General features: G+C 35.6%; 1 protein-coding gene across 1 annotated transcript in view; it reads right to left on the bottom strand.

The window, feature by feature from the left end:
- The window catches only part of PPP4R4 (protein phosphatase 4 regulatory subunit 4), a 120,164-nt gene that overhangs the window by 47,587 nt on the left and 50,358 nt on the right, over window positions 1-22,219 (bottom strand). Inside the window, exons 3-6 of the mRNA XM_017857865.1 lie at window positions 6,128-6,275; window positions 5,551-5,624; window positions 3,095-3,201; window positions 2,162-2,269 (exon numbers count right to left, since the gene is read on the bottom strand). Coding sequence (XP_017713354.1) covers window positions 2,162-2,269; window positions 3,095-3,201; window positions 5,551-5,624; window positions 6,128-6,275 — 437 coding nt within the window. The remainder of the gene's footprint in view (window positions 1-2,161; window positions 2,270-3,094; window positions 3,202-5,550; window positions 5,625-6,127; window positions 6,276-22,219) is intronic.

Genomic DNA, 22,219 nt, shown 5'->3' with positions numbered 1-22,219 from the left:
ATAATTGAAATAAGATGTTGATATAGTCCAAGAAAGTTATTAAGAGCTGTAGAAAACTTTAAAAAATTCAGGGCAAATTTCAACAACTCTAAGACAATGCTGTCAAGTAGAACTTTCTCCAATGATGGAAATGTTTATCATTTGTATTCTTCAATAGGGTAGCCACATGTAGCTACTGAGCATTTTTTAAAATAAGTTCATTATGAATGAGGAACTAAAGCTTTAATTTTCTTTAATTTTCCTTATTTCAAACTAAAATTGCCACATGTGACTAGGGGCTACCATATTAGACAGCATAGCACAAAGACAAGGACTTCAGCAATTGAAGTGCCAAAAAAAAAAAAAATGTTTCCAAGAGATTGATCTCGGTCATACAGATACAGATGTTAACATTACCAGTAGTTCACAAACATTAGGCAAATACAGGATGTAGACAGAGGAGGTAAAAGAGTAAAATGTGACAGAACATATCCAAAAGTCATAAAAATTTATTTCATACAAATTTTGCTCAGAATATATTTGTATACCTGAAATCCTTGAATTTATTAACAATGAAAGAAAATAGTTTATGAAAAGGCCGGGCGCGGTGGCTCAAGCCTGTAATCCCAGCACTTTGGGAGGCCGAGACGGGCGGATCACGAGGTCAGGAGGTCGAGACCATCCTGGCTAACACGGTGAAACCCCGTCTCTTCTAAAAAAAATACAAAAAACTAGCCGGGCGACGTGGCGGGCGCCTGTAGTCCCAGCTACTCGGGAGGCTGAGGCAGGAGAATGGCGTAAACCCCGGAGGTGGAGCTTGCAGTGAGCTGAGATCAGGCCACTGCACTCCAGCCTGGGCGACAGAGGGAGACTCCGTCTCAAAAAAAAAAAAAAAATTTCATCTCTATAGTAAAAGTTATTTCTATTCAATCTTCAAACAGAGTTTTTTTCAAAAACGTTATAGTGATGCAAATTCAACTTAATTATCTCTGAGCATTAAAAATGAAAATAATCATAACAAATAACTCTTTCATTAATTGTGTTAAACTTCCAACACAACACTTAAATATTATTTAGCAAGAGTGGACACAGGACAGAGTACACTACCATACCCTGTGTGACATTCTACTACACCCTGTGTGACATTCGAAAGCCTTTTCAGAGCCTTAAATATTGGCCCAGATTTTTTAAAAAATTAACAAAGGTACAAATGACCACAATCTGATTGCCTTAGCTTGTGAAACGAAGAACCAGATGAAATCAGTGCAACTTCTGCTAAAAATGAGAGGTTCCAATGATTTTTGCACCAATTTTGAATCTTGTTTTAAAAGAAAAGCTTTCCCAAGACAGTTTTGAGGGAAGACTCCCTTTAATATCATACTTCTAAGACTGAAATGATATCAGTTCTTATGGCTGAGGAGACTGGCTGCTATGTCCTTCCTGGAGCTTCAGGCACCCATAAAACAAGGAGAGCAACAAAACAAATATTGGAAGCCTGAAGTTGCACAGAAGCTATAGAAAGGCTTCCATTAGAGTGTAGTCAGCCCTCAACATCTGCAGGTTCTGCGTCTGTGAATTTAACTAACCATGAATAGAAAATATTAAGAAAAAAAATTTCTTCTTTACTGAACATGTACAGACTTTTTTTCTTGTCATTATTTTCTGAACAATACAGCATAACTATTTACATAGCATTTATATTGTATTAGGTATTATTAGCATCTAGAGATTATTTTCAACATGTGGAAGGATATAAGCAAGCCATATGGAAATACTACACTCTTTTATATCAGAGACTTGAGCATCCTCAGATTTTGGTATCCAAAAGAGGTCCTGGAACCAAGTCCCCAAGGACATGGAGGGACAACTGCAATCCCACCTGAAATGACCCAATAATACAGTCAAAGAATAGCCAGTCAAACATATTCCAAGTATGGTTTATATTGGGATATCTTTCATTTCCTGAATCTGGGTGTCTGGAATAATAACTAAGCAACTAAGATGAGAATAAAAGAAATTAACATTAATCAAATACCTACCACCATGCTAAGCACATTCCTCTTTATCGCTTTTAATCCAGACATAGAGGAGGTACTTGTTATGATCATTTTTAAAGATCAAATATAGCCTTTCGATGGCATGCTTTCATGGAAATGGCATAAGGAATTCAAAGTATACCTACCCAATGCCCTGAGCTATATTTTCTAATTGCCGACACATACAAGATCGGACTTCATATTCTACATCCTGACAGAGTGATTTTACCAGAGGAAGTATTTCTCGCTTAATGCTGAAGTCGGGGAGAAAAGAAACATGCAAATGAATGAGTGTTTCAGAATAATATTCTCAAACAATTATCAATAAAATCTTAACTCACCTTAATAATAACAAATGTACTTTAATAGAAAAAATAATACTTTACAATGTATTTTACATATGTTATTAAATTTGGATGTTATTAGCTACTTATTAAATTTGGATGTTATTAGCTACTTGTAAATTATGTATACCACAGTCTTTTAAAAATAATGGTTAATTTTGGATTGGCAGTTGAAATGTCTATAGCTAAGATAAAAGGCTGTAGCAGTGGAATTATCTGAGTCTAGCAACCATCAACCAAAATATTCTTCAACTTTACTCTTGTATCACAGTTACACAACATTCCATTCTTTTCATCTGGTATTTAATAACTAGGCAAGAAGTAGCACATGAATTATAAACATGCTCCATAAAACCTCAAAATAAGTTATTCAAAATAACAAATTCATAACAATAGTGTATAAAAGCAGAAATTCTATCTTTATGCTGTTTGCCCATTTTGAAAGTCAAAAAGGTAATGCCATTTTATCCTCAAAACTACATTTGGTATGAGATAGGGAAGATTAAGATAAGAAGTAGGAAAATAATTTAGCTTATCAATTCTGAAAAGTTATGAGATTGAAAAGAAAGGCATCTGAATAAGTAAATTCTGTCATGAGAATTCTATAAAGTTAAAATAGTTAAGATAACTAAATTTGTATGCAGTATGAAATAATACAAATAGATTGTTATACAGTCATTACACATTTTAAATCAATGTAATAAAGTAGACCAAAAATTACACACAAATACTCACGTGTGGGCATCAAATTTGTTGGTCAATTTTCCTAAAATTTTACAACTAACTAAACGAGACTGGACTGTTTGGGAAAGTTGTGCCTTGGAAACAAGTGGATTCAAAATCTAAAGAGAAAATTTAGAGAAAAAAATTCACAAAATTTTATACATTCATGCCACTCATGTCAGCTATTTCCTTCAGAGTATTTTAATGTTCTAAATATTTTTAAAGAACCTGAATTACAATTTGAGGTTCATGACTCAATAACTTGGATTCTTTTGTCTTCTGAGTTATTAAGGTAAAGGTAATTACAAATTATGCAATTAAAACAATTAGAAAAAACTGAAGTAAAGTTTACGGTGATTTTACAATGCTCTGTATGCACAGATAAAAGCAGAATTTTGAAATACATATTTTAAAAAGAAAAAAGCAAATTAATGTCTAAATACCTTGAAATGTATTTTTATTCCATATAGATTAATTTTTATATTTATCCTAATGGGATGAAAAACATTATAGCTTCAAATAAATCCTATTAAATAATTATGTCGTTTGAATACAATAAGCCAAGTCTGATAATGCATTATGTATATACTGGGCACTCAAATACTACAACAGCCTGACAGACTATAAAAATCCATGAAGATCAGACCCTGATTTCAGTCCCAGTTCTTTAGTTTGTCCAAATACTCTCGCTATTTCTCTAATTTTTTTTTTTTTCTTTTTAAGACGGAGTCTCACTCTGTCGCCCAGGCTGGAGTGCAGTGGCCCAATCTGGGATCACTGCAAGCTCCGCCTCCCGGGTTCACACCATTCTCCTGCCTCAGCCTCCCAAGTAGCTGAGGCTACAGGCGCCCGCCACCACGCCCGGCTAATTTTTTTTTTTTTTTTGTATTTTTAGTAGAGACGGGGTTTCACTGTGTTAGCCAGGATGGTCTCGATCTCCTGACCTTGTGATCCGCCCGCCTCGGCCTCCCACAGTGCTGGGATTACAGGCGTGAGCCACCGCGCCCGGCCATAATCTCGCTATTTCTAATCTCCAGTTTCTCATCTATTTAAAATGGAAATTAGAATATGTCCCACTAAGATCTCTTTAATTTCTAAAATTCTATGACTCTTATAGTCAACTGGCTTGTTTCCTCTCAAAGTAGCTGGAATTACTGAATATGCATTGATAATTTAGAAGTGAAAAGTTTAGAATTACATATCTAAAATCTTTGAAACCACATGTTAAATAATATGGTATTCTAGAGTAAAAATTGCATTATACAGCATATTGCTTTTCAAAAAATATAAAAATCACATGTCTATATTACGTTCAACATTTAAATATGCATAATCATCTAGATGTTTGGCATCAGATAGTATGCAAACATCCTTAAAACTAGAAAATCTTCCCATTTTCAAGCCAATATTTAAGCATTGTGATAGGACCATAAACTGTATGAAGACAAAGAAAGGACAAAGATACTTAATGAAGTCAGTAGAGGACATTTCATTGGCTGATGACTCTTTTTTTCAATCATGACATATTTGGAAAGAAATATATATAGAAATAATGTTCAAAGAATACAAAATCTTTTCATTAGTGGATACGTTTCCTTTCCATTTTCTTCTTTTTCTCTCATTGTAATTTATTTAAAACCTTTAGGGAAGAGTATGCTGTTCAATGTTGAAAATTAACAGGCAAACAATATGTTGGGAATAATATTTGTAAGTATAACAAAGAATTGGCAACCATAATAGGTAAATAGCACGTATAAATAGTGATTAAAGGATAGGATCAAACAATTGCAAAGGAATACAGAGAAACTGATATAAATGTGAGAAAATATTCAACAGCACAATAATTTTAAATTCCAATTAAAATGTAATTCCATTTTAGCCCATTAAATGTAATAGAAACACTCTTGCTGATAAAAGTCCAGGAAAAGAGCATCTTCACATATTGTTAGTCGAAAGTTTAAGAATATTAATGCCCTCTGATCCATTAATTCCTTTTTGAAAGCTACAATTAAATAAATTATCTGAAAAACAGGAAGAGCTCTACAGAAATGTTCATTAATGTCCTATTCAATAGTAAAATATAAGCCTGAAAACAGGCTTAAATGTTTAACAAGTAAAATATTCTGCAGCTACTACCAAATAGTTTAAAATAATATAGGAAAGTAATACTAAATGAAAAACAACCATATATAAATTCAGTATGATCACTGATATGGCAAGCAGCAACCACATATAGGAAAAAATCTGAAAGGAAATACATCGGGACCTTCAAAGTGGACAAGTACAGAACTATGAATTCTCTTTTCTTCCTTCTATATTTTATATTTCTCAAATTTTCTACAACGTGCACGTGTTACATTCAAAATGAAAACAACTTTCTTTTTTAAAACCATTTTGACAATAAACCTTAAAATAAAAAAAACCTTAGAGTGACTTACTCATTAGTATTTACCCCATGAAAGTATTACCTCATGCCGTAGGGTTTCTTTTGGCAATACTTCTATAACAGACAGAAGAGTTTCCAGCCATGCATTGCTGACACCTGGTTGACACAGATAAAATGTACTAAATTAAAAGTCTTACTTCAAATTCTGTTTCAACTCATCCATTAATAGTTACAATAGCACTTAATGATAAAATGGAAATAATTATTTTCATTACTCTTCTAAAAGTTTCTCTATTATTTTGTCTCAGTCGACATCTAGAAAATTTTATATTTTAAAAAATAGTATTGGTAAGATATCTTTAAAGCAAGGTTTGCTGTTTTATTGTACAAACTTAAACATGACTGCTAGAAAAGGAAAAAACTAAGAAGAAAGTATAAATCATAAGATGAATTAATGAGTCTTCAGTTTCCAAGGATATTAAATTTTGTAGGTTTTATAAGAAGACAGCCATAGCTATTTTAAGTCATTCCACTGCTCAACTCCTAGGCACCATGGCCTTACTCAGTTATCCTCATCAGGCTAACAGTATTTATATAATATCATGGTCATACACAAAAAACAATAAACAAGTATATAATTAAGCATGCCGGACCCTGACCTGTGTCCCTGTGCTCCAGATGCAGGAGAATGACTTGGAGGAACGAGTGGGTATATGAATGAATTGACACTGATTCATCCTGCAGAATGGTCAGAAATGACACCGCAGCCGTTAACTGCATTTCCACTCCTGCAACATGCAGGGCTTCCTGTATAATCAGAAAGAGTTTTCTATTTACATAGATGAGAGATCACAAATTGTAATTTTTAAAAATCCAAGGTTATAGAAACTAAACAGTCATATTCCACAAAATTAGATATATGACCTTTAAGGATATGTACTTATTACTTTATTGAAGAGAACTATATTAATCTGCTCCTGATCATTTAACTTATTAGACTACACAAAATTTAAGTGTCTTAGGATTTTATAAGATAAAGTAACTTTCCATCACTTTATTGAATAAAAAATATAAACAGTACATAAACCTTTAAGCAACAGAGTAGAAACTTTTGATAGATTTTAATTTCTGTTTTCCTGTTTGGATTGTGACAGTTTGTCATCCTACCTAGAACAATGTCAAAGCTCAGACAATCACATGTGTTTCCATTATTTGTATTTGTGTTTCAAAAAATAAACATCATACATTCTACCATTAAAAATACACTTGAGTATGCAAATATATTTCCCCTTTAAACAACTGAAGAGAACATAAATTACCATGAAGTAAACTGTTTTCAAAAGAAATTTTCTTAAGAATATGCTTTAAAAATTAATTATATTCATAGCCATCTCCATTTACCATTTAAAGAATTTTAAAATGGATATCCAAAATTAAAACCTACATTATAGTATGTTTTCAACACACCAAAAGGTCAAAAAAACTATCTTTCTACATAAGCCTCAAAGATATTACCTATACCTCTCTATGAGAGAGAGAGCGTGAGTGTGTGTGTGTGTGTGTGTGTGTAATGTGAAGGCAACTAGAAGTATTACTTGTTTAATCAATTACAGCAATAATGAAAATTTCACTTTTATGACTATTTTATAATATAATAAAGCCAGTAGAACCTGGAACTTAGTCATAAAATAAAGTTTCATATCAGTGATCTTAGGAATATTAATCCTTCTGCATTATTTTCTAATCTATAAACTGTGAATTATAGCAACATCTTCATGGAGATTTAAATCACTTAAATAGAACTTTTATGATTTATCAACTTGTGCAAAATGAACATTTAAATAATTACCATTGTATATCCACTGTCTTCTGTCTACATTACCCTTGGATATCTAGTTGGAATCTCATTTGCTCACACCTTTACTGATCTCTGCCTAAAACCTGCTCCTCCTGTAATCTTCCTCATCCTGATAAATGATAACATCTGCCCTTCCAGCTGCTCAGCCCAAAAACTATGGGGTCATCCTTAACTCCTCTCAATCCCTCACTCCCCACAGTCAAAAGGCCAATAAATCCTGAAGGGTCTACCTTCAAAACAGATCCAGAATCTGAACACTAGTCACCTCTCCTGTTGCCACCCTAGTCCAAGTCACTATCTTCTCCAGCCTCAATTGCTCAAAAAACCTTTAATCGGTCCCTGATTTCATCACTGTCCCTCTACTATCCATTCTCTACACTGTAGCCTAAGGAATTATTTTAAGAAATCAGTCAAATAATGTCACTTTTCTGCTCAAAACTCTCCAATGGGCTTCCATCTCACTCAAAGGAAAGGTCAAAGTCCTTTTAATGACTTACAGTATGTGTTCTCAGTTCCCCTTTTCCTGGATTTCCACATAGCTGGCTCCCCTACCTCTTTCAAGCCTCTACTCAAATACCACCTTTTCAATGAGGCCTTCCCTGATGACCCTACTTTGAGCTGAGGTCATCTCCTTACCCCAGCTCTCACTACCCGCCTTTACCAGTTTATTCATTACTATCATCCAATATACAACATGTTTATTTGTTTATGGCCTATCTTTCACAACTGGACCACAAGCTTCATGTATCCCCATCTCCTAGCACACAGCAGGCGTTCAGTAAGCAGCTGCTGGGTGACTAAATATCTCTTACCCTCTCACCTACTCTTTCTGTCTTGATGCTCTCTCCCTACACACACATTTTGCACATCTTCTAAAAACTGGCTTCAAGAGATTTTGAGGTGAGTCCTAAAGATTAGGAACTGGCAGAATTAGACAGAAGGCAAAGCAAAAATGGATCACATAGAAATGTATTCTCAATCCTCTTTCTATCATGTCCACACTGCTGTCTTCCACCCTAACATCTCCATAAACACGATTTGGACCTATATATCCAGTCTTCTTGATTTAGCACAGTGGGACACTGCCAGTCATCACAATAGGAGATAACATAGAGATATCTATGGCAGAAGAAACAAAATAGTAAAGCACTTTGATAAAGGCCAGCGAGCTAATAACTGGCAACTCTAACAAACAATTGTCTACCAGATGCCAAAAACACTCCTAAGCACTGAATTCTTACTCACGGACTCTGCACTTTCAATTCATCATTTATTAAGGCATGACTTAAAACAATGCTAAGCCTTCATGTCATGGTGTGGAAGATCTGGCAGTGGCATTTCCTGTGGCAAATGTCTATGTGCTATGGTTAATTGCCAGAAAACCTACCACATATTAGAGTGGCTGTTTATTTTTTTTTGAGGCGGAGTCTCGCTCTGTCGCCCGGACTGGAGTGCAGTGGCCGGATCTCAGCTCACTGCAAGCTCCGCCTCCCAGGTTTACGCCATTCTCCTGCCTCAGCCTCCCGAGTAGCTGGGACTACAGGCGCCCGCCACCTCGCCCGGCTAGTTTTGTATTTTAGTAGAGACGGGGTTTCACCGTGTTAGCCAGGATGGTCTCGATCTCCTGACCTCGTGATCCGCCCGTCTCGGCCTCCCAAAGTGCTGGGATTACAGGCTTGAGCCACCGCGCCCGGCCTAGAGTGGCTGTTTTTGTTTTATTCTAAACTTTTGTATCACACACAAAAACATTATTTTACACGTTTTTTCAACCAAAAGCCAATTACATATCATGAGAGTTCTTGGCTGAGAGAAAGAGGGTAAGAATGTTAGAGTATAAAGCAGAAGCAGTAATTGGTCTCTGAAATCAATCCTCCCATACCCCTTTGTTTTAGTGTTCCCAAAAGAAACATTTGTTCCACACTAACAATTTTGGGTTTGGAAAACACTTTTGAAAGATTTGATGTGGCCAGTATACATCACTTACAGGTTTCAGAAGGCACAGCTTTTATTTAGAAACAGAAAGGACTTTGCAAAGAAATATTAAAATCAATTGTGAGGGCCACAATGTACATTCCAGTTCACATGAGTCTGTTAAATTCCAAGAGATGCAATTCTGCTCCCTCTTAAAGTCATTAAAGTCCTGGGTTTTGTACGTATGCAAACTTTATACAAAAGAAGAACATGAGAAGCTCTCCAACTTCATATCTTCTTACTGTATTACTTAGTCTTGACTCCCGCAGCAACATTTGCCCCAACTATTTTGCATTTAATTTTCGAAAAATCCTCAAGTCTTATCAGGATTTGGGTTTTTCTCTTGTTGTGCTGACTTCAACATCTGGGACTGTCCACTGTTAAGAAACCAGCACAGACTAAGAGATTTCATCACTGCTAAAAATCAACTGATTTTCTAAACATATTTTTCTGAAACATAATACAATAAGAGTTCAATACTTACCAGTAAGTGTTCTCCTCCACAGAGTCACACCCTCTGGACAAACATACGTGAGATCCATACTCTCTGGATAAATAAGTGTGCATCCTCATGGACCTTGGAAGACACTGAAAAGTAAATTCCTCTATTGCTTAAGTGCATGCCTTAATGCCAGTTACCATTCCTCTTACATTACTATAGTATGGCTGGCATCCCAACTTGAATTCCTCAAAAATGAAATGAGACATTAAGAGTTAATGGTACATTTCCAAGTTTTAAAAACTGTACCCATTCAAGGAAGAAAAGCGTAGTCAACATGTCTGTGTTTAAATTCGCTCTTTAGTTAGCATGAGTGGTGCAAGAAAGCATTTTGTAAGACAACATAATACATTCCTTGCGGAGAGGGAAATAGCTCTGTCTCCAACAAGCCCGTATTATATCCATCAGGAAGATATTTCTCCTTACAATACACAACATAGAAAAGCATTAAATAAATCATTGGCTTACTCCAAAAGAGCAAGTGTTTAAGTTTCACAGATTCTGAAAAGAATCTTATTGAATAAAACTGAAAAATGTATTTATCATGAATAGTGCTAGTAAAAGTAAAGGAACTCTAAAATTACAAAATATCTGTGTATTTTAGAGATAGTATTGATTATTTTGAAATTGAATAATAGGGACTTCTATATTAAAATACTGAATATCTGGGACATATAAAATATCTGGGGTATTAAAGATTATAAATGTGGGAGCTTTTAGTAATTAACATAATAGTGTAACAGCCCTCTTCATTATAAAATCATATTTATAAAAGACTTTCAAATAGGTTAAATATGAATAATTGAAATATGCCAGGTTCTAAGATACCTTTAATGATTAAACCTCGTTATTTTCCCTATCTCTGATTGCCACATTCCACCACTAAAATAAAGGGTGTAAAGGACTAGATGAGATCACTGAAAATCAAAATCTGAGAGAGAAAATGAAGTGAAGACAATAAACAGAAATAACAAAGGGAGATATGTTTTACCATTCCTAAGTTTGTATTTCAGTGACTAGCAAGGTTCATGAGGAGGTACACATAAAAATATCCTTAAGAACTCTTTCCATAAAGGAAATACTAATAGTAAGTATCACGTAACTATTGTAAATATACAATAAAATAGGCTGCCATGCAAAATCAGAAGAACACCAAAACAAACAAATCAATTTAAAGACCATGGTTTTGCAACTGAGCCTTCAGGCTGCAGTACTCTGCTAAGTCATTTTTAAACGTAATAAATTAGAATCACAGGAATTTCATAATTTAGGCTTAAAATATGTAAATAAGCTGCAATTCAAAACTTTGCAAAGAAAGGATGTGCTTTTCAAAGAAATATCTTTTAATGGATGTTACAGCTATAAAGAACCATTCCTTCCAAATGATTCACTGTAGTAATATTTAATTAATTCGATATTTTTTCCAAAAATTATACACAGTTCTCTTAGAAAAAAAGCAGCCATGGAAAGTCTAGCAAATATCTATAAGCAAGAGGAAATAGGACTTTTTCCCCCCAAGTCAGTCATAATACTTCCACCTTCTATCCTAATCTCTCTCAAAAGTAGCCCAAAGAAGATCTAATTCTGAAGATAATATCATTTTAATTTCATTCAAGTCCCAGCATCATACTATTTATTCTGGGAAATTGGAAAGAAGCCAAGGATAAGGATCTCTTCATTTGAGTGATTCCTGTTGACTATATACGCTCACTCAAATGCTCAGTTATGTTCAAGGCACTGTGCTGCTAGGTGCTAGAGACCTAGAGACCCAGCAATGAGCAGGCCCAGCAATGTACAGACACTTAACTGCACTAGCAGTAGAGTCTTACTTACCTGATTTCAGGTACTAGATGATTTGAAGCTGGGCTGTCCTCCCCTGCAAAGGACAGTCTATTCAGGATTGCCCTTATTCCTACTGCAGAGGGGCTTACCAGGGACTCTGCAAGGCTGTCAGAGAAGTCACTTAGGCTCTCAGTCCCTCAAGACCCTCTTCTAGAATCAGCAAATACCCCCAGGCCCAAAGCAGGCCCCAAATTACATTTCTGGGTAATCACTTTTCTGGGTATTTGTTGTCTCTTCGATCTTGGAAGGGTAATGTTTTACTACCTTGTTACTTTCCATGGGCCTGTATGCAGATGATTTTTATGTTTTGTTCAGCTTTAAAAATGATCCTTGCCAAGAGAGTTGATTAGAGTTACCTAGTCTGCCTTTATTGAAAGAGGAAGTTCCCTTTCCCTTTCCTGTTATTATTCCTTCTTGATTTAATCTTAAAATGAGATTAACCCCAACATTTCTATTTATATACCTGCATAGGTTCTCTGTGCACACATACCCCTCTACCATACCTTGTCACCATCTCCACATCCACATAGATCAACTGATTGTTTTTTAACGATACATTAGAAGTAATCAGGAACTTAAAATTAAATATTTTGCCAAAACCCTTGTGATACATGTGCTCAATTTACACTTCTAGTTCTTAAGCTTCCTTATTCTCTTGGTGTAAAATTATGTTTCCAATAGCAGTTCTCCACTTTTGGTCTTCATTTTCTCTGCAGATAATCTCTTCCACACAAATGACTTTAAATGTAATCTGTATAAATTTTACTTTTTTATTGGCAGACCTGTTCAGAGTATCAGATCTGTATATACAACTCTCTGCAATCTCTACTTCGGATGTCTCAAAGGTGTCTCAAAGGCAACAAGTTCAAAATTGAGCTCATGGTATTTCCTTGGACACCTGGTCCTCCTCCAGTCTCTTGTCCTAATGTGGGCTTTCTCTAGTCTCCTATCTTAGTGTGTGCCACTGTTACCCACCTGGTTTACAAACCAAGATTTCAGGAGTTATCCTTGATGCTATTGGTTTTTTATTGCTCATATAGTCCTGGTTTTGTTATCTATTTCTTTAATCCACCCACCTCTCCAACCAGACTACTCCCACCCTAATCCAAGCTATTTTGAAGGTTTGCTCAGGTAAGGGTAACAGATTCCAAGTGATCCTCACCCACTACATCCCTTCCATTCCATCCTACATCACTCTTTTCTGATTCATTTTTGACTTTACAGTCAGCATGAGATTTCAAAGCATTTAAAACTATAATTTGAATATTCTCTTACATAATGCACCTAAGGATCTGCATAATTTGGGCTTTTTCACTGTCTCAGCAACTCCTCTTGCTTTATGCTCTAGGCACACTGATTTTCTCTCAGGTCTTTGAATCTGCATTCAATCTGCATGCTTCTCTTTCCTTCTCAATGCTGGGAATGTCTGCTTTCCTATCTCCCCTTATCTTGCCCTTCGTCTAATTATTTCTCTTCACACATGTCAGCTGTCACTTCTCAGCAAAGCCTTCTCTAACACCCCAGAGGAGATTACCTGTTATTAGGTGTTCTTAGAGCATCTTGTACTTCTCGCTGTTAGCTGTTATTACAATTTTAGGTACAGAATTAACAGTGTAGTTAGAATGTAAGCTCCACCATCCTGTTACTGCTACTATAAACATAATGTCACACCAACAATTTGAAGCCCAGCTTCAAATCATCCAGTACCTGAAATCAGGTTAAGTAAGACTCTACTGCTAGTGCAGTTAGGTGTCTGACAGAAGAAAACATATTCCTTTCATGAGAAAGATACCATCCTAGGCCTCAAACTATTCCTACAAAAGGTTTGTCAAATACAAGACCAAGCACATAATCAATAATTTCAACACACATGAGCAGAAACAATACAAAATATAAACATACCAAAAGAAGCTCCAGGTACTGGTGCTATATGATACATACATGGTTCAAGAGGATAAAAGATACAATTGAGAATTTCAACAGAGAATTCTCTAAGATATAAAAAACATGGCAGATTTTAAAGAGCTAAGTGGAAATTCTAGACTAGACAAATACAATAATCAAAATAAAAATCAGGTTAGATACAGATGAATTAGTGAGACAGAAGGTGTATTAGAATAAAACAACATAAATCACAAACAGAAAAAAGGATGGAAATGAAAAAAAGAAGACAAAGGACATGGAAATACTATAAAAATGTCTAATATATATGAAATTGGAGTCTTAGAAGGAGGAGAGAGAGAAGATTAGGCAGAGGCACATTTAAAAAGATATCTGAGAATTTTCCAAAATTGGCCAAAGAAAATAAGCCACAGAGTCAAGAAGCCATAAATATGCCTCCATATTTCTAGAAATCTACAGATACACAGTGTAAACTCCTATGCTAATAAAAACCTCTATGCATGTGGAAGACATTTTCAAACAGACAAAAACAAAGATAATTTGTTACCAGCAGACTTGTACTGAATACTAAAAGGTGTTCTTCAGGCAGAAAAAAAAAAAAAGATTCCAAATGGAAATACTATAGGTAATAAAAAACGATAGGTATGTGGGTAAATCTAAATAGATATTGGTTAGATAAAACAACAATATCTAGGAGACCTGAAATAGATAAATAAAATAGCTAGCAACAATAACATGTAAGTCAGAAGAGGATTAGAGAACTGTAAGGTTCTTCTTGTATGATTATCTAGGAAGACAGTAAAAACACCAGTGAAATTTGACTTTGATAATATGTCCTTTTTGTAATGTCTAAGGTCACTAACACAAGAAAAGTCAAAGAGTCTGTAACTTCCAAGCTAACAGAAGAGGGGGAAAGTGGAATAATAAAACTACTTAATCAATTTAAATAAAATAAATATGAGAAATAGAAACATAGAGCAGTTGGCAAAACAAAAAAGCAAATTGTAAGATGACCTAAGCAATTACATTAAATGTAAATGGGAAAATATTCTAATTAAAATACAGTGTGAGATTGGATTAAAAAATAAAATCCAATCATGTTGTTTACAAAATAAAATCTAAAACATCAGGAGAAGCCACAGAGTGGAAGAAGAAATTTCAACACACAACCAGAATATGTAAAGAGCATTATATCACTGAATGGTTATACCACAATTGACTTACCCATCAATGGTTGACTGATATTTGGGTTGTTTCCAGTTTTAGCTATAGCAAGCAAAGCTGCAATGAACATTCATGTATAAGACTTTATATCAAAAGATGCTTCATTTTCTCTGAATCCTTAGGAGTTAAATAGCTGAGTAATATAGCAGATGTATGTTTAAATTTTTGAGAACCTGTTTTCTAAAGTTGTTGTGCCATTTTACATTCCCACCAACAGTGTAAGGGAGTTTGAGTTGCTCCACGATCTTCCACAATACTTTGTATGGTCAATTGTTGTTTTTGGTTTTTTTGTTATTGTTAGTACAGATATTTTAACAAGTGTGTTGGAGACTTACTTGCATTTTCCTAATGACTAATGATGTTGAACATCTTTTCTTATGTTTACTGGCCATCTGCAAATGTTCTTTGGTGAAGCATCTTAAAAATTTTTCCATATTTCTAAAAATTGGGTTGTTTTATTATTGTGTTTTGAGAAGTTCTTTATGTATGGTGAACACATGTCATCTATGTGATTTATAAATACTTTCTCCCATTCTGACTTTTCATTCACTTAGTAGTGTCTTCTGAAGAACAGATCTAATTTATCAAATTTTTCTTCTAAGGATCATGCTTCTAGAGTCATATGTAAGAAACTTTTACCTAACCCAAGGTCACAAAGATTTTCTCTTATTGTTTCCTCTAGAAGTGTTAATAATTTCAGTCTTTAACATTTAGGTCTATGATCTATTTTATCTTTTGCATATGGAGCAAGGCATGGATTTATTTTTCAAACTGTTTTAGCATCCTTTTTTGAAAAGCCTATCCTCTCTATAATGAATTGCCTTTGCCCCTGTGTCAAAAACAAACTGACAATTTGTGAGGTAGGTGTGAGATTTTTAAAACTTTCTCTATGTCTCATTGATTACTTTATCTGTCTTTACACCAATCATACAGTATTAATTGCTGTGGCTATATATTATGTCTTGAAATCAGGTAATATAAGTCCTCCAATTTTGTTCCTATTTTTCAAAGTTGTTTTGCTATTCTAGGTCCTTTACAGTCTCATATTAATCTTAGAATTAGTCTGTCATTTCCTACAAAATCTAACCTACTTGAATTTTTATTATTTTGCATTAAACATATGCATTGATCTAGGGCAAACTGATATCTTAACAATATTGAGTCTTCTGATCCATGAATATGATCTACATTTCAGTTCACTTAGTTCTCTCATTATTTCCTCTCAGAAATGTTCTATAGTTTTCAGTTTATAGATCTTATGTAACATTTACCAGATTTATCTCTAAGTATTACATATTTTAATGCTATTTTGATAGTTTAAGAAAAACTTCAATTTCCAATTGTTGGTTGCTGGTTTGTAGAAATGCAATTGATTTTTGTACATTGATCTGGAAGTTCCAGTATTTTTCTTTTGTAGGTTCCTACGTATGATAATGTTATCTGAGAAAAAAAGATAGCTTTACTTCTTTCTCTGCAATGTGAATGTTTTTTCTTTTTGTTGCCTTACTCTACTGGCTAGAATGTCCAGTATACTGTTAAACAAAAGTGGTAAGAGCAGACACATTTGGCCTTTTCCTGATCTTAGGAAAAAGTCTTTCACCTTTAAAGTGAACCTGTAGGTTTCTCACAGAGGAAGCGCCCATCTATTCCTAGTTTACTGAGTTGTGGGGTTATTTATTTACGTATTTATTTATGAGATGGAGTCTCGCTCTGTCACCCAGGCTAGAATGCAGTGGCACAATCTCGGATCACTGCAACCTCCACCTCCCAGTTTCAAGCCATTCTCCTGCCTCAGCTTCCCAAGTAGCTGGGATTACAGATGCCCACCACCATGCCCAGCTAATTTCTCTATTTTTAGTAGAGATGGGGTTTCACCATGTTGGCCAGGCTGGTCTCGACTCCTGACCTCATGATCTACCTGCCTCGGCCTCCCAAAGTGCTGGGATTACAAGCAAGAGCCACCACAACAGGCCTGATTTTAAGACAGGGTTTCACTGTCTTGCCTAGACTAGACTCAAACTGCTGGGCTCAAGAGATCCTCCTGCCTCAGCCTCCTAATAACTGGGATTACAAGTGTGCATCATCACACCAGGCTAAGATTTTTTTTTTTCCAGAAATAGTTGTTGGATTTTGTCATATACTTTTTCTAAATCTACTGAGATTAGATGGTGGTGTTCCTTTTTTAGTTTTCTGATAAGATGATTTATACTGATTAGTTTTTAAATTTTGAAACAATCTTGAATTCCTGAGATAAACTCTGACTATCATATTGTATTATTATCCTTTTGATATATTGTTGGATTTGATTTCTCATTTTTTGGGTGTTTGCATCTACGCTCATGAGTATATATACATCAGGGTAATGTTTGGCCTGAAAGTTTATCAGGAAGTTCTTACCTCCTCCTTTATTTTCTGAATGAATTTGTGTAGAATTGTTATTTCTTTTACATTTACCATAATTTTTACCATTTCCAGTGCTCTTCATTTATTCATGTAAATCAATTTCCATCTGGTATCACATTACTCTCACCTAAAGAATTTCCTTTACAACCGAGTGCGGTAGCTCACACCTGTAATCCCAGCACTTTTGGGAGTGGATCACCTAAGGTCAGGAGTTCGAGACCAGCCTAGCCAACATGGTGAAACCCTGTTGCTACTAGAAATATAAAAATTAGCTGGGCATGGCAGCAGGTGCCTGCACCTGTTCCCAGCTACTTGGGAAGCTGACGCAGGAGAACTGCTTGAACCCGGAAGGCAGAGGTTACGGTGAGCCAAGATCATGCCATTGCACTCTAGCCTGGGCGGCAAGAGTAAAACTCCATCTTTAAAAAAAAAAAAAAAAAAAAATATCCTTTACCATTTCTTGCGGTATAGATTTGATATAATTAATTCTCTCAATTTCTGTTTATCTAAAAAAGCTACTTTGTCTTCATCCTGGAAAGCTATTTTTAACTGGGTATATATTTCAGTTGACCTTTTAATTTTTGCTTTTCACTTTCAGTACTTTTAATATGATATTCTTTTGTCCTCTAGACTACATAGTTTCTGATCAGAAGTCTGTTCAATTGTCACCTTTGTCTCTGGCTACTTCCAAGATTATCCCTTTTTTATTTTCAGCAGTTTATGACGTGTCTAGGGGAGAGGGTGTGTGTGTGTGTGCGCGCGTGCACGCACACGTGTGCTCCCATGCATTTATTCTGCTTGGCGTCCTCTGGTCTTCTTAGATCTATGCTTTGTCCTGGCTAGTATTTCTTTAAATAATTCTTCCTTCTCGTTTCTCTTTTCTCATTCTGAGATGCCGATCGCACATATATTAGATCTTTTCATGCTGTCCCAAAGCCATTGGATGTTCTCTTCTAATTTTTCACTCTTTTCTATCTCTCTGTTTCAGTTTGGATAATTTCTGTTTTCAAGTTCACGGATTCTTTCACCAGACATGTTCAAACTGCTGATAAGTCCATTGAAGAAATGCTTCATCTTAGATATCATTTTTATTTCTAGCATTTTCTTTTTTCTTTTTTTTCTTTCTTTCTTTCTTTTTTTTTTTTTTGAGACAGAGTTTCGCTCTTGTTGCCTAGGCTAGACTGCAATGGCGCGATCTCGGCTCACCGCAACCTCCACCTCCCGGGTTCAAGTGATTCTCCTGCCTCAGCCTCCTGAGTAGCTGGGATTACAGGGATGCACCACCACGCCCGGCTAATTCTGTATTTTCAGTATAGACGGAGTTTCTCCATGTTGGTCAGGCTGGTCTCGAACTCCTGACCTCAAGTGATCTGCCCGCCTCGGTCTCCCAAAGTGCTGGGATTACAGGCATGAGCTACCACACCTGCCTATTTCTAGCATTTTCATTTGATTATTTTATAGACCCTCTCTCTGTTGAAATGCCCTATACATCCAGGCATGTTGTTTTTTCAGGGGATATTTTACCATATAAATCACAGTTACTTTAAATTCCCTAATATTTCCAATATCTGGGATTTCTCTGATACTAGACCTGTTGTTGTTTTATGTTTTGGTAAGTTTCCTTATTTTGTGTGCCCAGAAATTTTTGATTTTGAAACGTTGAATGCTGGATATTCAGTGACAATAGAGGTAATAGTATTTACACTCAGAAATGAACATTCCTCCTCTGCTAAGCTGTTAGGTACAGGGGGTTGAATAATAAGTCTAGTTAGCAATAGAGCTGGGTTTGAGGATTTTTGTTGCTATGACAATCACAGCACCACAGGTTTCAAACCTCCAATAGTGGGCCACTATTACCTTTTGTTTAACGTGCAGCCTCAGATGCCAAAGGGTTTTTCTCAGTGTTCCTGCTCCACCCTCAGTTTTCAGCAGGGAGTCTCTCTCCACACTCTTGTCCCTTCTCTAGTAGGACAACTGTTGCTTGTTACTACACACTAGGTTAATGGTGGATGTAGAGGATTCTCAGATATCTTGGTCCAGCCTCATCTTGGGCAGGGTCTTTGAGCCTGGGCCTCAGGAATGTAACTTTTTCAGTGTTCCTGTCCTATAACTTTGTATCTTGGGGTGTGGGAGGGGAACCTTTGCCAGGGTCAAGTTTCTTGCCCTATCCCCATTGGTGGCAGACCTCTGCTTTTTATCAGTGCAGGGTCCTAGGTCTAACATCTCCTGCCTTCCACACCTAGCCCCTAGTGTCGAAAGGCTTATGCTCCCACATTTCTCCCAGAAGTAAGTGATCTTTGCATGGTTCTGGAGGAGTGAGGGTTTTCTACCTGTCTTCCAGAGGCAAGTGGGTTTTGCTCCTACTACACCCACCGAAGCAACGGCACTTCACCTGGGCTGTAGAAGCAGGAAAGTTCACTGCTTCTCCCTCCGCAACTTAGACTTTTGCTTCATAAAGAAGGTTTTCAGAAAATGGGCAGAGTTGGCTCCTCTCCCTCAGCAGCAGCTCATCAGTCCCACACCTTTATCATCAAGGGAGATGTTCTCCAATCTCCTGCCTTGTCCCCTAGTCTATCTCACAGAGCAAACAGTGGAGACGTATGGAAAAGAGCTTGCAAATGGATGCAAAGCTCCTCTATGTCTAACCTACAAGTTATCCTAAACACATAAACTGTGCTAGCCCACAACCACCCTTTAAAAATTTGTTAAGATCTTAGCTGATACTGCTAACTACTTTATGTGGTGGGCACCTCTTCCTCCTATGCTTTACCAAGTCAGTGTTCCTCTGTCCCATCTATCCTCAGAGGGGTTTGTTACTCTTGTGAATTCAGCTTACTTGGCTGCCTTGTGACCAGCTCTGATGTGCTTAAGAAGTTATGACTGTGTGGATTTTGGGGATAACCTACTGTTATTAGAATGAGAGTGATGTTCTCTTGCAGCTTTCTATATCCTAAATGGAAGTGAAACGGATTGCTTTGTTTTTGAGCCCTAGTATCATTCCTTACTCCCTTACAAGCTTAACTACACATTTAAAATAATTTCAGAAGCTTCTGTTCATTTTATTGCAGATAGGGTAAAATAACAAATGACTGAATGACTAAGAAGCATATGTGAAAACACTGGTGTCCACTAAGAATTTACTGAAAGGCATTATTTTTAGGTCTATAAGGAATACCAGTTAATACAACTCTATAATACACAGAAAAACTATATACTCAGTAAATGTTTCATAGAACTTTATCATTGTGAAGTAATTAGTAACGTCAATCTATTTTGTCCTTAAATACACATATATATGTAAAAAGAAAAAGCATAAAAGACATTATTCTCAAAATGCATAGCATTAAATGTACTTTTATTTTTTAAGCTGTAAACCATAGAAGAACAGTTTGTATCAATCTGTTCATCTCTAATTCCTCTCATTAATACTTTTTTCTGAGTGAAACAGAAAAATGTTATATAATTTTATGCTTCCTAAACCACAAGACCTCTTAATTCTGACCCTGATGATTATCTTCTGTCAACCTTACATTACAGGAATTATTTCACTTTCTTACTTACATTCCTTCCTATCAGTGTCCCTAAATATATACTGTCTATAGAATATATATTGTGGGACTTTTATGATCTGTAAGGGTCTGGAACATCATGATCTGCTTATTATGCTTATCTCAGAACACATCATCTTTAGTGGGGAAGACAGATGCCTATTTTCTTAGCTGCAAACCAAAGAAGAAAGCAATCTGGATCATTTGTTTATGCTCTTTAATTCCTTTAGTCAAGACTATTTCTTTTCCTTGGTGAACTGTAAGAATAAATTATATACTTTCATGCTTCCTAGAAATCTCCCAACTAAATATTCACAAACACTGAATTTTTTAAGCCAAGATTTTCCCAACTGTAACATGAGTATAAATACATCACATGGAATTGTTAGGAGGATTTTTTTAAGGATATATCTAAAGCATTAAGCACAGCGCCTGGCCCACAGTAAGTGTTCCACACATTATTACAGCTTGAGTATCCCTTATCCCAAATGCTTGTAACCTGAAGTGTTTCAGATTTTGAATGTTTTGGGATTTGGGAATATCTGCATATTCATAATGAAATATCTTGGGGATAGGACCCAAGTCTAAACATGAAATTCATTTGTTTCATATACATCTTATACACATAGGCTGAATATAATTTTATACAACAATTTAAATAATTTCATGCATGAAACTAAGTTTTGACTGCATTTTGACTTGAACTGCACCTCATCATATGAGGTCAGATGGGGAGTTTTCTACTTGTAGCATCATGTTTATGCTCAAAAAGCTTCAAATTTTGGAGCATTTTGATTTTGGATTTTGGAGAATAGGAATGCTCAATCTAGGTTGTTTGTCCACTTAACTATGCTACTTGAAATAGGACTTTTAAAAAAGTAAAGCTTCCTATTTACAAATTTACTTACAAAGTGAATGCTTTCTGTAAAAACTCTAGATGTTTAAAAAAACTACCCATATACAGGACATATAAAATTATATAATAAATAATCAAATTAGGAGAAATTTATTATTTTTTCTATTATTTCTTTTTTTTGTTTTTTTGTTTTTGTTTGTTTGTTTGTTTTTTAGAGGCAATGTCTTGCTATGCTGCCCTGGCTGGAGTGTAGTCAGTAACTATTCACTGCAGCCTCAAACTCCTGGGTCCCAGCCTCCTGAGTAGCTGAGACTAGGGGCATGCACCGAAATAAAAGGAAATCACATTTCACATTGATTATGTCCCTTTTATCCTTTATTATATATTTCCCAAATCCTCTTCAAACCCCCAAAAAGTCTCTCTAGGAACATAAATCAGCGTTATATACCATTCTACATGTATGTGTCAAATTTCCAAACAAATTCTCTTCCTACTTCTTATCCAAGAATGCCGTCAGTGGATCAGGCCAATGTTCCCTTGGTTTTTCAGGTAGATACTTATATTGTCTCTAAATGTTAAGTTCAATGAACACTCATTTACAAAATTTTTTTGAATGCCTATTATTTGCCAGGCACTATTCTGAGTTCT

Source organism: Rhinopithecus bieti, unplaced genomic scaffold, assembly GCF_001698545.2.
Source record: "Rhinopithecus bieti isolate Rb0 unplaced genomic scaffold, ASM169854v2 scaffold_41913, whole genome shotgun sequence".
NCBI lineage: Eukaryota > Metazoa > Chordata > Mammalia > Primates > Cercopithecidae > Rhinopithecus > Rhinopithecus bieti.
Note: the sequence above shows the minus strand (reverse complement) of the source record. Positions and strands in the feature narration are given on the sequence as shown.